Here is a 17,207-nt window from a genome sequence, read left to right on the forward strand (position 1 = left end):
TGTGTGTGTGTGTGTGTGTGTGTGTGTGTGTGTGTGTGTGTGTGTGTGTGTGTGTGTGTGTGTGTGTGTGTGTGTGTGTGTGTGTGTGTGTGTGTGTGTGTGTGTGTGTGTGTGTGTGTGTGTGTGTATATATATATATATATATATATATATATATATATATATAAGAAACAAAACGATCCTTCCAAGCATGAGCGCGCTCAGCAGTGTGTGCTCGACCCAAGGGCTGGATCAAAGCCCAATTTTAATTTTAAAGTACAAAAAGGGCGGCACAACCGGATACTTATTGAAAGTTATTTATTTCACCAACACTCCACCGACGCGTTTCAGTCTCACGGTCAGTAAGTCCCTCTTTGCTTTCTCCTTATATACTGGCCCACATGAGCCTCAAAGTGGCATTATGGGATATGTAGTTTTAAAGCAAACATAATTAAAAACAGTAGAAAAAGGACTAGTGCGTTCTGTTTACAAAAGTATAGTACTTAACGTCCACAATATAATTCCACTTGAGGGCGCATTAAACTTCATTAATTTTATGAGAATTTAACTGATATTTTAGATATTTTTTGATTTTTGAATTTTCAAAAGTTAAAAGTCTTTTGAGGTGTCGGGTAATAGTACCCTGTCGCATATTAGGGTTACACTGCAGTTCATGTTCACTCAAGGTGTATGTGGAGATCTTCCCCAAAGTTCATTCCACGCGGCTGTTTCGTGCGGAATCGAATGATCAGACGAGATTCCATTTGTCGAAGGAGGCGCACTGTGTCTCCCCCTCTCTCTGATTTGTTCAGCATTTTCAATCCGTAGAAGGTCATGGCTCGCCAGTCCCCATTTTGGCATGTACTCAAGTGTTTTGCGGTGGCATACAGCATGTTTGAGTTCTTAACAGCACGGATGTGTTCCAATATTCTCTTCTTTAGCATGCATGTGGTAGATCCTATATATTTCATGCCACATTTGCATTCACACACATACACCACATTTTTTGATGTGCAGGTGATGTATTGATTTATCGGCATGTATTTGCCATCAGGTTCCAACACCGTCTTCATTTTTTTGCCTATTTTGCATGCTTTGCATGTCGCACAGGGTTTGAAGCCTATGTTCTGATCAGTCCACCATTTAGGTTGTTCTTTGCTCTGGAAGTGGCTCTTGACTAATAGGTTTTGAAGAGATGTGTTTTTCTTGTATGTGATGGAGGGGAATTTCCCCGCTAATGGTCCCACATCTGGATCGCTGTTTATCAGATGCCAATACTTTTTCATTTTTTTGGCAATTAGCTCACTTTCCTTACTGTATGTAGTAATGAATCTTGGTGGATCTTTTTCTTGTGGGGGTTTTTGTTTTTCCACTAGCGTTTCTACTCTGCTGATTTTATCCACTTTCTTTTTACAGTCTTTCAGGACATAGTCCTTATATCCTCTCGCCTGGAATCTCATTTTGCTTTCAAGAATTTTCTTTTCGGCATCTTCTGGTTTGGAGCAGTTTCTTTTGAGTCGTACAAACTCCCCATATGGAATACTTTTCAGCAACGGCTTTGGGTGGAAGCTGCTGCCGTGGAGAATACTATTCGTTGCCGTTTTCTTCCTAAACAGTGTGGTTTCCAATTTGTCATTTGAGATATAGACTTTGGTGTCCAGGAAGTCTATCTCCTTTTTGTTGGTTGAGCATGTGAATTGGAGACCTATTTCGTTCTGGTTCAATTTGGAGAAGAATTTTCTAAATTGTTCATCAGTTCCATTCCAGATCAGAAACAGGTCATCGATGTATCTGACCCATAGCACTATACGATCTGTTTCTTCCGGGTCAGTGTTATTCCATGCTATCATTTTTTCCCCAGTATCCCATGGTGATATTTGCATGATTGGGAGAAAATGAAATGCCCATGGCTGTGCCACACTCTTGCTTGTACAAATTGTTGTTAAAAAGAAACACGTTGTTTGTGAGGCATAGTTGTATCATTTGTAATAACTTTGTGGTATGTTCCAGTTCTTTTATGCTCCGCTGTTGTAAAAAGTATTTACACGCTTTTAAACCTACATCATGTCGTATAGATGTGTACAGCGACACAACATCAATAGTCACTAAAAGATACCCTGGGTTCCATGAGGTGTCCATTATAATTCTTAGAAAGTCTCCAGTATCTTTTAAATATGATGGCATACTTTGTGCGATGGGAACGAGGAAAGTATCAACGTATCTTGAGACCTTTTCATACAGTGAGTCGCAGGAAGAAACGATCGGTCTCCCTGGAGGATTGATCAGTGTTTTGTGAATTTTAGGTAAGAAATAGACACACGGAGTGATGGGAAATTCCGTGGTCATATATTTAAGCTCATCCTCATTTATCAATCCTTTAGTGTACCAGGTTTTTAGTTGTTCATGCAAATCAGACGTCATTTTCAATATTGGATTCGTTTTCAATTTACTGTAGTGTTGAGATATATTCAACTGTCGTTCCGCCTCCAGAATGTAATCACTCGTGTTATTACAAATGATACAACTATGCCTCACAAACAACGTGTTTCTTTTTAACAACAATTTGTACAAGCAAGAGTGTGGCACAGCCATGGGCATTTCATTTTCTCCCAATTATGCAAATATCACCATGGGATACTGGGAAAAAATGATAGCATGGAATAACACTGACCCGGAAGAAACAGATCGTATAGTGCTATGGGTCAGATACATCGATGACCTGTTTCTGATCTGGAATGGAACTGATGAACAATTTAGAAAATTCTTCACCAAATTGAACCAGAACGAAATAGGTCTCCAATTCACATGCTCAACCAACAAAAAGGAGATAGACTTCCTGGACACCAAAGTCTATATCTCAAATGACAAATTGGAAACCACACTGTTTAGGAAGAAAACGGCAACGAATAGTATTCTCCACGGCAGCAGCTTCCACCCAAAGCCGTTGCTGAAAAGTATTCCATATGGGGAGTTTGTACGACTCAAAAGAAACTGCTCCAAACCAGAAGATGCCGAAAAGAAAATTCTTGAAAGCAAAATGAGATTCCAGGCGAGAGGATATAAGGACTATGTCCTGAAAGACTGTAAAAAGAAAGTGGATAAAATCAGCAGAGTAGAAACGCTAGTGGAAAAACAAAAAACCCCACAAGAAAAAGATCCACCAAGATTCATTACTACATACAGTAAGGAAAGTGAGCTAATTGCCAAAAAAATGAAAAAGTATTGGCATCTGATAAACAGCGATCCAGATGTGGGACCATTAGCGGGGAAATTCCCCTCCATCACATACAAGAAAAACACATCTCTTCAAAACCTATTAGTCAAGAGCCACTTCCAGAGCAAAGAACAACCTAAATGGTGGACTGATCAGAACATAGGCTTCAAACCCTGTGCGACATGCAAAGCATGCAAAATAGGCAAAAAAATGAAGACGGTGTTGGAACCTGATGGCAAATACATGCCGATAAATCAATACATCACCTGCACATCAAAAAAATGTGGTGTATGTGTGTGAATGCAAATGTGGCATGAAATATATAGGATCTACCACATGCATGCTAAAGAAGAGAATATTGGAACACATCCGTGCTGTTAAGAACTCAAACATGCTGTATGCCACCGCAAAACACTTGAGTACATGCCAAAATGGGGACTGGCGAGCCATGACCTTCTACGGATTGAAAATGCTGAACAAATCAGAGAGAGGGGGAGACACAGTGCGCCTCCTTCGACAAATGGAATCTCGTCTGATCATTCGATTCCGCACGAAACAGCCGCGTGGAATGAACTTTGGGGAAGATCTCCACATACACCTTGAGTGAACATGAACTGCAGTGTAACCCTAATATGCGACAGGGTACTATACCCGACACCTCAAAAGACTTTTAACTTTTGAAAATTCAAAAATCAAAAAATATCTAAAATATCAGTTAAATTCTCATAAAATTAATGAAGTTTAATGCGCCCTCAAGTGGAATTATATTGTGGACGTTAAGTACTATACTTTTGTAAACAGAACGCACTAGTCCTTTTTCTACTGTTTTTAATTATGTTTGCTTTAAAACTACATATCCCATAATGCCACTTTGAGGCTCATGTGGGCCAGTATATAAGGAGAAAGCAAAGAGGGACTTACTGACCGTGAGAAAAGCCGTGAGGCTGAAACGCGTCGGTAGAGTGTTGGTGAAATAAATAACTTTCAATAAGTATCCGGTTGTGCCGCCCTTTTTGTACTTTAAAACATATATATATATATATATATACACAAACATACGCACACATACATACAAACACATATATATATATACATACAAACACATATATATATATATATATATATATATATATATATATATACACATATACACATATACATATATATATATATATATATATATATATATACACACACATATATATATACATATATCTTTTCTCTCTCTCCCGGCTCAGTTTAGCTTAGACCCTGGCGCTTCAAATCCGGTGCGTGTTTCAAGGCAGAGTCAAGCCATCAAAAATGATCCACACTAATCCTTACGATTAATGAAACAGCACTCGCAGAGTTAAACTTCTCCAATTAGTTTATTTTACAAAGTATCCAGTTTGAGGAACAATCGATGCGTCTCGTAAAAACTGTTTACTTGATCACAGTTGGTGATCAAGTAAACTGTGTTTACGAAACGAGTCCACAATCAGGTACGTCGACGTAGTGCAACCGAAGAGGCAACAACCCTGTCTACGGAGTCTGTGGTATCCTTACCACATTGAATGATTAGTTTAGCTGCTTATTGGCCATCCCGTTTTAACTGGGCAAGCTCGCTTCAAGTCTCATCCAGAAAGGAGGGCAGCAGACGTGCCAATGAGACCCACATGTGGAGAGGAAAAGCGTCCAAGGACACAAGAAGTTTTAAGGGATTGCAGTGTAGAACTGGTGGAGGAGAAACTAGGACTGCCACAGGTGCCTAGCTTTCTGGACTCTCTTGGAGGGACAGTAAAAAGAGGGTTGATATTCTGGGTGGCCGAAGCGGTGTGTACAACAAAACTGTGAAAAGTAGGATGACAAATGAGAAAGGGCAGATCACTGGGAGTCGGACTGTCTGTGAGAAATAGAGAGATCCACGGGATCTCTGTATCAGGTTTAGTCCAATCCCCCAACAAAATGTCAAACAGAGCATCAATGTAAGGAAGCACTGGCTCTACTCCTGCCTGGAGAATGCCAAGGAAGGGATCAGTCGTCATTTCCACAAAAGGAAGGAGTAGTTTCTGTCCTGTAACTCCAGTTCTGTAGTAGGGGTATCTCTGTTATAGTCATAATCTAGTGAATAGTCCCGCCCATGTGCGTGGACCCCGGAGCAATCAAAAATAATCTCTTACAGTGTCAAAAAATGCAGAAATGCATAGACACTTAAGAGAGAATTTAAAGACAGATAATGCAGCCAAAAAAGGCTACACTGTCCAGTACTTCAACTAGAAATTCCACCACAAAATCCACAAAACAGCAAAGCCTGTACAGATTTCCCTTGCTTAACAGCAAAATCCCTCAGGAATGATAGAGAGAAGAACCTGGACAGACAAGCCCCATAGGCTGCCATTATGTGGCTTAAATAGGATACTGTGCCTTTAAGGAACCTTCCAGAACCTTCTCCCAGTATCCCAGAATGCATAGCAGGTCCAACTTAGTTTCAGTTCTTTTTGAAGGCGTAAAAAATGCCAGACCTGTAGCATTATGTACCTGAACAAATCTCCACCGGGGAGGAGGGAGGGCGCTTATGACTATAACAGAGATACCCCTACTACAGAACTGGAGTTACAGGACATAAACTACTCCTTCTGTAGTAGGGGATCTCTGTGTATAGTCATAATCTAGTGAATAGAATGGCAAGCCCATCCCCACATCAAGCGGCGGTGGAGAATATGAAATTACGCCACTATTGTGCGAACAAATTCCGCAGCGAAGCCTGCCCAACCTGAGCGTCTGCCCTGGCATCAGTGTCCAGGCAGTAATGCTTAGCAAAGGTATGGACCGACTTCCAAGTGGCCGCCTTGCAGATCTCTGCAAAGGGAACATTACGAAGCATAGCTGTCGTGGCAGCTTTGCCTCTGGTGGAATGAGACTTAGGTTTACCCCCTAAGGTCTTATTAGCTTTGCAGTAACACAATTGTATGCAGGACACAATCCACCTCGAGATGGACTGTTTAGAGGTAGCAAGACCTGTCCTGACTGAGCCATAATTAATGAACAATTGGTCTGACCTACGAATATCTTTAGTCTTATCAAGATAAAACTTCAGCACCCTCCTCACATCCAGGGAATGTAAAGACCTTTCCGCTGGAGATGACGGATTCTGAAAGAACGTAGGCAAAGTGATAGTCTGATTGATATGAAAATCAGAAACAACCTTGGGAAGAAATTTAGGGTGAGTACGCATAACAACCTTAGCAGCATGAAATACAGTATAAGGTTCTTGGCAACACAACGCCTGAATCTCACTCACCCTGCGGGCCGATGTAATGGCCACGAGGAACGCCGCCTTCCAGGACAGGTGCTGCAACGAAGCCTTATGAATGGGTTCAAAAGGCTCCTTCATCAATCTGGACAGCACCACATTCAAGTCCCACGAAGGCGAAGGAAGCCTGACAGGAGGGAACACTTTCTTCAAGCCTTCCAAAAAATCTTTGATCACAGGGATCTGGAAGAAGGAAGTCTGTGAAGGGCCTTTCCTGTAGGCAGTCAAAGCAGCCAGATGAACCTTAATGGAATGGACATTAAGGCCCGACTGCGCCAGATGTAGCAGATATGGAAGGATGATATCTTCCTTGCATGTCGTAGGGTCATAGTTCTTAGACTTGCACCAGATGCAAAACCTCTTCCACTTGTAAGCATAAGAAGTCCTAGTGGAAGGCCGCTTAGCCTCCTTCAGTATGTCCATACAATCCTCTGGGAGATTCAGATGGCCATATTGCACTATTTCAGGAGCCATGCCGTCAAACTCAAAGACGAGAGGTTGGGGTGAACCATCCGCCCCCGAACTTCGTGAGAAGGTCCGGCCTGCACGGCAGCTTCATGTGAGGAAGGAGAGAGCGGTGAAGTAGGTCCGTGAACCACCACTGTCTGGGCCATTCCGGGGCAATCAGAATCATTCTCACCCTGGATTGGGACAGCTTGATGAGAACCGCCGCAATCAGGGGAATTGGTGGAAAAGCGTACAGAAAGCTGTTCGACCAGTTGATCCATAACGCGTTCCCCAGCGTCCCCGGCTGGTAGTACCTGGAGGCGAAGCCCCGGCATTTGCTGTTTTCGGCGGTGGCGAACAGATCCACGTCTGGAGTACCCCACCTTGCGAAGACTTCTCCTAGTACTTCGTCGTTTATGACCCATTCGTGATTTTCCTGAATGAGTCTGCTCAGTTCGTCTGCCTGAACATTCTGCACACCTGGCAGATGGGTGGCCGTTATCGACAGTCCTCGAGCCAGAAGCCAGTGCCAGATCGTCTGCGCCTCCTGCGACAGAGTGCGTGATCTCGAGCCCCCCTGCTTGTTGAGGTAATACATCGTTGTCGTGTTGTCTGTCTGAACAAGCAGAGAGTTGGTCTGAAAGGACGGGTGAAAAGCCTTCAGTGCCAAGTGCACAGCCCTGAGTTCCAGGAAATTGATGTGGTACGTGGACTCCATCTGGGACCACGTCCCTTGAATTTGTAGGTCTCCGGAGTGCGCTCCCCAGCCCTGGAGAGAAGCATCCGTCACGATAGTCTGTGTGGGAATGTCCTTGTGGAAGGGAACCCCTCTGAGGAGATTCTCCTTCGAGCACCACCACTTCAGAGACTGAAGAGCATGCAGAGACAGTCGTATCTTGTCGTCCCAAGATCCTCTCCTCTGGTCCCATTGATCCTCCAAGCACTCCTGCAGCGGTCTCATGTGCAGCCGCGCATGTGGCGTCAGGAAGATACACGAGGCCATCGATCCCAGCAGAGAAGACTCCGTCCTCACTGTCGTGGATGGAGTAGACATGAGAGCCTGAGCCTTCCGAAGGAGTGATAAACGTCGCTCTTCCGAAGGAGACACGCTTGCTGACAGCGTATTGATGGAGGCTCCCAAGTACTGGATGCGCTGGACCGGAATCGGGACCGACTTGGACATGTTGATGTGCAACCCCAGCTTGTTCAAGAGAACGCACGTCTTCTGGAAGTGTGCTTGAGCTTCCGAGAAGGAGGAGGCCTTGATCAACCAATCGTCCAGGTACGGGTAGACAAACACCTTGTTCTTCCGCAGGTGTGCCGCTACCACTGCCATACATTGAGAATGTCCTGGGTGCAGACTTCAGCCCGAAGGGCAGCACCGTGTACTGATAGTGATTGGTGCCGACTTGAAAGCGCAGAAACTTCCTGTGTTTGCATGCAATTGGCACGTGGAAGTATGCGTCCTGTAGATCTATGGCACACATCCAATCTCCTCGTTGCAACTGAGGGTAGATCTGATGCAACGACAGCATGCGAAACTTCTCTGCGAATCCACTTGTTTGCCTGTCGCAAATCCAGAATGGGCCTGAACTCGTTTTTGTCCTTCTTGCGGACAAGAAAGAACCGAGAGTAAAGACCTCTTCCTCTTTGAGACAGAGGTACGTCTTCTATCGCCCTTTTCCTTAGCAGAATGTCTGCCTCCGCCTGAAGCTCGCGCAGTTGATACTGCGAGCTGACGGGAGGAATCGATGGGGGAGGGCTGGTGAAACGCAGACTGTATCCATTGCAAACAATATTCAGCACCCACTTGTCCTGAGTAATTTTTCTCCACTCTGCCCGAAAAAATTGAACGCTTCCCCCCACCGGAGCGGGTAACGGACGAGGGGGAAGTAACTGCTCAGGGTCGAGACCCGGCCGGGCCCTTGGAAGCGGTAGAGTACTGCTGTCTACCTCTACCCCCCTGGCGTTTCTGGAAGGGCCTCCTGTACTGCTGCTGCTGTTGCTGCTGCTGATGTTGTCCGGCAGACTGCCCCCTTCCACGACCCTGCGACCCGAACCGCCGTTGGAACTGGCGGTAGGGTTTCTTCTCTTTGGGCTTCTCCAAGCCCACCGCCGTCAGGGTCTCTGCCTCGGCCTTCATCCTGGCCATCTCGTCATCCGCGTGTTTTCCGAAGAGTGTATCTCCGGAAAACGGGAGATTCGCCACACGTTGTGCTTCTGGCTTAAGAGACGTCAACCGGAGCCAAGCATGGCGCCTCTGGTTAATCCCGTGGCAGTATCCGTGCGCAGACAGCAAGGAGATATCCGCCGCGGCGCTAATGGCCTGGTTAGAGACCAGCATCCCCTCCTGGACGATCTCCATGAAGTCCTCCTTGCGGTCTCGAGGAACGAGGTCCGCAAACTGCTCCATTGAGTCCCACAGTGCACGGTCGTATCGTCCCAACAACGCCGAGTCACTGGCAGCCTTCATTGACGAGGAGGATGTACCACACGCTTTTCGCCCAGCAGAGTCGATCCAGCGGCTCTCCTTGTCCGGAGGCACCGTGGATGCAGGGGAGGTGGCATGAAGCTTCCGGGCCGCCGTCACAATGACCGAATCCGGCGCCGGGTCCTTTCTCAAGAAGGCTGGGTCCGAGTCCGGAGCTCTGTATTTCTTGAGGAGCCTGGAAGGCGCAGACTTCACAACCGCCGGCGTCAGGAAAAGCTGTTCAGCCGGCTCGAGGAGCCCCGGCACCAAAGGCAGTAGGGGGCGAGACATGTGTTTCTTGTGTAACGTCTCAAAGATGACAGAAGTCGAAGGTGTAGGCGCTTCAACTTTGATCCCCAACTTCGCCGCTCCGCGCAGGAGAACCTCTTGGAATGTGCCGATATCGTCTATCGGGGACACCCTAGTCTCCGGCGAATCAGACAGCGTGGGCGAGTAAGAACGGGTCCCAGATGAGCGAGACCTGGACCGACGCCTCCTATGGCGATGCCTGGATCTCGATGAAGATCCGCGTCCACTCCTGGACTTGTCCCGTCTCCCCGAGCGAGACCTCGATCTCTTGGGCCTGGGACGGTCCGCCGGCCTCCCCGGTTCCGGAGTCCTAGGCTTCGGCTTCGATTTAGGAGTCTTCTTCGGCGGCGTCGGAAACTTGGGCATCGACACCGCCCGCGGTGGAACCGGGGGTGGGGGAGTCACTGGAAGCGGGGCCTGCGGAGCCGGTCGAGCAGGCAATGGAGGGGGGGGTCGGAGCCTTCGGAAGCGGACCCCTTGGTAAAGGAGGCAGAGAAGGAGGCGCTGAAGGCTTCTTCTGGGTATATACCTCTGAATACGCCGTTCCCGGCGAGCCATCATCCTGTCCGGATTGTGGGGAGCCCCCCACAGTCCTGGGCCTGTCTTTTCGACCTCCAGACGCCGAAGATCGGTGCCCAGACGGCGAGCCTGGGTCCCTAGACGTCGAGCGGCCCTTCGGCGTCGACCGTTTCTCACTCCTCGACGTCGAACGGTGTCGACGTCGACCCCGACCAGATGGACGAGCCACGGAATCTCGACGACGGGCGATGGTGCCTCGACGGCGACCTCGACCTCTTCGTACGTCTCGACGTCGACCTCTTGGATCGTCTCGACGTCGACCTCTTGGAACGTCTAGACGCCGATCTCTTTGAATGTCTCGACGTCGACGTCTTTGGCGCCGGAGACTTCTCCCGTCTCGACGGCGGTCTCGACGACGAGGATCCCCTCGACGACGATGTCCTTGACGGCGAACGGCGGTGTCGCCTCGACGGCGAGCGCCGACGCCGGGTCCTCCGATGTCGACCACTCGACGCCGACGACGAGATCGACACCGGCTTCGACGGCGGCCGGAACACGTCCCTCGACGTCGACGGGCGACGTTTTCTCAACCCAGAGCCCTGGGGAGACCGGGAACTGGCCGTGGACCTCCCTCTCGACGTCGTGGTCATCGCAACTGACCCAGACGGAGATCTTGGGCGCGGGCTGGACTTCCTGCCCCTGGGGAGCCCCCCAGAGGCCTCAGCATGGGCAGAAGGAGCCCCTCCTGACCCACCTCGTGCCTTTAATCTTCTTTCTTCAAGTCCCTGAAGTCTGATTTTTCTCCTGTCCTTCAGGGTCCTTCCAGAGAAGCCTCTACAGATCACACAGTCCTCAGGGATGTGGGAAGAGGGAAGGCAGAGGATACAGACCTCATGGGGGTCTGACTTGGCCTTCTTCCTGGAGCACTCCGGGCATTTGTCAAATAATGCTGGCATTATGGACAATAAAGAAGTGCAGGAACCCAAGAAGAAAGTCACTAAAGTACTTTAAAAGCACCAAAAATCGAATTTAGTGTAAAAACACCAACAAAACCCTTGAAAAGGGAGAGCTCAATGCTCCAGGGTCCTGCTTGCAGGAGCCGGAAAAAAGAACTGAAACTAAGTTGGACCTGCTATGCATTCTGGGATACTGGGAGAAGGTTCTGGAAGGTTCCTTAAAGGCACAGTATCCTATTTAAGCCACATAATGGCAGCCTATGGGGCTTGTCTGTCCAGGTTCTTCTCTCTATCATTCCTGAGGGATTTTGCTGTTAAGCAAGGGAAATCTGTACAGGCTTTGCTGTTTTGTGGATTTTGTGGTGGAATTTCTAGTTGAAGTACTGGACAGTGTAGCCTTTTTTGGCTGCATTATCTGTCTTTAAATTCTCTCTTAAGTGTCTATGCATTTCTGCATTTTTTGACACTGTAAGAGATTATTTTTGATTGCTCCGGGGTCCACGCACATGGGCGGGACTATTCACTAGATTATGACTATAACAGAGATCCCCTACTACAGAAGTGTAATCTCCCAAATGACAGAAACTCATTTGAGCATGTCAGCTGGAGAGGAGCTCACCACTATAGCAAGGCCAGGAGGGGAAAAGAGCCCCGAGGCTGGGGAGACTCCAAGCCAATAGCTTCACCCAACTCAGTCAGCCAGCTGTCCTCCTTAGGAGGATGGGCAGCATCAGAAATGGGGTGGGGAAACACCAAATACTCTCCATCACTTCTATAATCATGTTCCTCAGAAGGAAAAACAGGCGGGGACTCCATAGGGAGCTGAGCAAATATGCCTGAGCAAGGCGGCACTACCAGTGTTGGATCAGACGCCGTCCAGCGCTAAAGTCGCGCCACCTTGGTGTCGGAAAGGGGAAGTGGTGTGGTGTCGATCAGCGATGTCTGTGTGGGACTCGGTTAATTGGACCCAGGTGCTGAAGCTGGGTACCCCGAAGGGCTGTGCACCAGCATCAAAATGGATTTGAAATCCAAAGGCTGAACTGAGGGATAGGGCAAACCCACCGGCATGGACACAGTTACAGCTCCGTGCACCTTCTTGGGGTCCTAAGGCGCTCCAGTGAAAGGGGAAGACCCAAAGATCGTATGAAGAGATTTTTAATATTCTTGCATATGGGTCAGAGTCGGCCCGACTCAAGGGTAGGTTGGGAGGCACGGGCCGATTCACGCACAGATTCTTCAACCGAAGATCGGGAACAGTCTTTATGTGGTAAAGTCAGAGGGAGTGGCACTTCCGACTGCCTGCGTCGAGACTTACCTTGGGACATCGATGGAGAGTGTCGTCCACGGGAACAGCTCGTGGAGCGGGCCTACTACGGGTCGGTCCATGGAGCACAGAGGGGCAGAGGTCAACAGGAAGTCTTGGAAGACTTCAGCATTTGAGCTGCTAGGAGCTTCATTCCACGTTCCCTCCGTGCCTTTGGGCAAAGTTGGCGACAGGAGTCACAATTCCCTGAGTCGTGGTGCTCCCCTAGGCACCACATACATAAACAGAGTGAGGGTCCAGGGCAGACATTTGTCTTCCACAGGACCCACAAAGCTTGAACCCCGAGGACCTTAGAAGTTGTTTTATAGCACACTGTTCCATTTGAGAAAAATATCGAAGTAGGCCTAAATATGGCTGAAGGAACTGCTTACTGGATCCAAGTTGAAAGTGCGGAAAAGAAAATTCAGACGTCAATGCGTCAGGCAGGGGCATATATGGACTTCATCGACGTCACATCCGATGGTCGAGGTCACTATGGAGTCGCATGACAGCCTCTACTGACACGCAGCGGTACTGCTGAAAATATTTTCCAGATCCATTCTGGCACCTAGGGAGATTTCAAAGGTAAGGAATCTGCGGCTAGATGTCTATCAGGGGAAGAATATTCAATAACCTTGTAAACCAACAAAATACATTGTTGCCCTAAATTATGCCTGGAGAAAATGCCAATGAGTAGAAAAATCATGGCACTCATCAGAATACTTAACAGGTCACTCATTTACCAGACCACTCATCCAAACTATACCATCTGGTATAGAAGAAATAATCTGAATACAACACACTAAAAGAATGAACTGCCATTTAATTGATAACAGTAGCAATTGATTGCCATGCAGTCAAGGTCATCATAATTAAAATCACAAACTCAATCGAACAGACAATAACAAATTCCAAAAGAACATTAACAAGTATGTAAGCAATGAGAGCATGCTCACTCAAGTAACTGCTCAGACAAACACATTTATTTGTTCCATCAGTTTCTTCAAAGGAAGGCAAAACACATAACCTTTAATACAATTAAAAAAACCAAACCAAAAGCCATAAAAACCTAATCAATGAGTCCGCATCATACAACAAACAATACCCGTACAAGATAACAGCCAATGACGGATCTGCAACCAAATCCCTTAACAGCATTAAAATATATATACAACAAAAGAAGAAAATTAGAAATCCAAACAAATCCTGAACCAATCAGCAAAGAAAACCCTGGCAAAGCAATACCCAGAGAGCCTGAAGAACAAATTATACAGCCCTTGCAAACAAATAATAGAATTACAGCCTTTTTCCTGGATCAGTAATGAATGGGTTTACTTACCGCAACAAACTGATTGTTTTCTAACTTTATGATATCTCCAACTCGAACATTCATCCATCGCTCGTTCTGAAGTCTGTGGAAGAAGACATATAAAACAGACTATAATCGGTGTCATCCTAAATATTATTGTCTGATGTAGGGATTAACAGCCCCACATTCTCATAAAAACAACTGCATTGCCACCTAACCACATCAATAAAAGGACCCATCCCTAACATAACCCAGCACAAACACAGACTAGATTGTTTGCTAGATATGTCTCACTATCTCAGATGCAGCCGTTGAAGTCCCACACCTGACTAAATCGTTTTAAGAGACAAATAATCAGCCACTGTCATATACCCAGTTGAAGTAACCATAAGGACCAATCCATCTGAAATACATCAAAACATACACCTGTATTGCATACAAAAAAAAACACACAAATCATGCAATAGACTGGCCCAAAAGACCCACAAAAATCACACCTACCAAAATAACTAAGCATAACCACGTGTTTTAAAAAGCTCACAATAACCACACTCCAAGAAAGAGTCCGTTGAGCACATATAAACATCAACTTGTCTTAAATCCATTAGACCCCTGCACTTAGTTTGCATGAATGAACAAAAATATAAACTACATTCAACTGCAACACCCACACCTGAAACATCCACCATTAAAATAAGCAAACCCAAGAAACATTCACCCGAAAGAAAAAAAAAAGTAACACACCAGCAGTAGTATGCCAATACCAAAATAGAGTTAGAATTCCAAAGTACTTCTATGACTGCTGAAAGTGACAATAATAGGTTAGCTCTCATATATTTGCTCGTAGTCACAAACTGCTCCTCTTGTTTCACAACAATGTCTACATTTCCAAAATTAAATATGACATTGCTTCAAGGTTCTTTGCAGATCCAGATGTTCAAATTTGGAGTACAATTACAAAGTCATATGTCTTCCAATTAAGAATATATTTGAAACATTCATAATAATAATCCACATTTGTAAAGCGCAAACAATCACCCGTAAGGGTCTCTAGGCGCTGGGGGCCGTCAGGAAGATTAAGCAAGCTATTGCCCAGAGTCACATGGTGCTGGGCTAACCTGCCGCCGGCCCCGGGGATCGAACCGTGATTCCCAGATTCCGGAGTCAGTCGCCCTGGCCGCGTCGCCACACCTCTTCATATGAAGTTCAAAGGTGAATTTCTAGATAATTCATACTTTATTATCTGAGAAGTATCCACGGAAAGACGAAACTAAGCCTACAGGATAGCCTTCTGAAGAGACAATCAACATTATCAGAAGAACTTCCCTTCAAATGACTTGTTGGAATGTGCAATGACACACAATTTGAGATTTCTTTACAACAAAAAAATAGGTAAATCGGGTCACACAAGTGCACAACCAATTTCTTTATTTGGGCAGAAACACAAATCCATTCCCCGCCACGAGACTAAGGATTTCTAGAATTATGGAAATAAACCTCTCTGATCTGTGGCAAAGCCCTATACATCCTCTTACACCAGATTTGCTAACTGAAACCTCTAAGTAGATAAAACCATACAATCGCTCTAATTTACAATCCTAGAATGAAAACCAAAGCAAGGATATAGTTCAGACACTTTCCTTAGCATAAACATAGATGGAGGAAACGGACTGCAAGATCTTCAGAATTTAATTTGACGTCACGATCAGATCAGCTAATGCCAACCTGGTGAATATTTTCAAATTCCATAAACATTAATTGGCACAGAGCTGGCCAATCTCACCTTAAACATGTGGAAACGTTTCCGCATAACAGTAAGTGAAGACAACTACTATACTATACATTCTTCATCATTCTGCAGCTTCATGTCTTGTCCAAACTGCATGATGCCTAGGGAGGTCTGATGGTGGCATAAGCATGCCAGAATTTCAATGGCACATACATAATGGCAACTGAAAGGCCAGGACTTGAACACATGCTCCTACTCATAACTACTTATTGCTGTGTTTATCTTGCTTACCATTTGTGATCTATTTCATTCAGGTCAAAGCTTAAATTCTTTCTTGCTTAACCAGGACACCAGAGGTGACACAAGTGGACTATTCTCAGTGTTTCATTTTATAGTTTGCGCGGATCGATGTACTTATTTTATATTTCTCTTAATTTCTTTACTTCCAGCTCCAATTTAATATATTTGCTCAATTCTAATATATTTGAATACAAGTTAAAAAAGTGTCACATGTGCAGTTGGCTTCTCGACATCTGCTTGTTCTCATTCCTAACTATATCACGTCATTCCTGACTACTATAGCAAAACATTTGCTTTAGAGCTCAGATATTTGTCCAGTAGGATTATACTTACACTCCATTGATTAAGACTTGTGACTGTCGGCTATTCACCTGGTTATCACTCTTATGTCGAAACTAGAGAAAGAGGAGTGGGACACAATGAGACATGCTTGGAGAGAGTACAATGTTTAAGACTAAAAGCCTTCTATACAGAAAAGATAAAATTGTCTTTGAGGGAAGAGTTGAATATTAAAATACAGCTATAGAAAGTCATATAATGTAATGGGAATGACAAAGAGCATGAGAGAAAATAAATGGTGAAGAGATGAACGAGTTGCAGAGACCAGCATGATAACTAGATAGAGGAACAGAGACCGACATCAAGAAGCAAAGTGAAATGCACCGAATGAGAGAAAATAAAAAACAACTTAAAAGAGCGTGAGAAAGCAATTATGAATCATTACAAATTAACACTAATTAGATTGTTTACATTTGTGCTCAGCCTCACAACTCAGTCCCTTCTATGGTCATAGAATGTGAGAGGACTTATCAACCCTCAAAAGGCCAGGCAGGTGATGGTCTAGCTCGATCATCACAAAATTGCCATAGCTATACTCAAGGAGACACATTGTTCCCCCCTAGGCACACCAGTGTTCGCCACATCACTGGGGTGTGCACCGCAATTTTTTCTCATATTCTGGATGGGTAGTCATTCTAATTTGGAAACAATTTGGTTAGACCGAGTCACTGATATCGAAGGCAGACTGGTAGCACTAGCTGGCAAGCTTAACGGGAATCAGTTGCTGTTGATTAATGTATATGACCCAAATGTGGTCTACCCTGCCTTTTTTGACACAGTTGCGCAGATATGAGCCAAGTATCATGAGTGGCCCACTATCTAGAAGGTGACTTTAATCTTATCCTCATGCCGGTGCAAAACCGATCTTAAGATTTCCACTGGCAGGGACAGCGCAACAGCGAAGCTCTTACCCACATTACGCAACTTTACAACCTGGTGGATGCTTGCAGAGTCCTTCATCCTCTTCAACCGGAACACACGTTTTACTCCCCGGTGCATAATACTCTCTCACAACTTTACATGTGGCTGATATTGTGCGCT

General features: G+C 45.7%; 1 protein-coding gene across 1 annotated transcript in view; it reads right to left on the minus strand.

The window, feature by feature from the left end:
* The window catches only part of ATP8B2 (ATPase phospholipid transporting 8B2), a 446,999-nt gene that overhangs the window by 290,378 nt on the left and 139,414 nt on the right, over window positions 1–17,207 (minus strand). Inside the window, exons 6-7 of the mRNA XM_078669640.1 lie at window positions 16,161–16,222; window positions 13,829–13,901 (exon numbers count right to left, since the gene is read on the minus strand). Coding sequence (XP_078525766.1) covers window positions 13,829–13,901; window positions 16,161–16,222 — 135 coding nt within the window. The remainder of the gene's footprint in view (window positions 1–13,828; window positions 13,902–16,160; window positions 16,223–17,207) is intronic.

This window comes from Lissotriton helveticus, chromosome 12 (assembly GCF_964261635.1).
Source record: "Lissotriton helveticus chromosome 12, aLisHel1.1, whole genome shotgun sequence".
Lineage (NCBI taxonomy): Eukaryota > Metazoa > Chordata > Amphibia > Caudata > Salamandridae > Lissotriton > Lissotriton helveticus.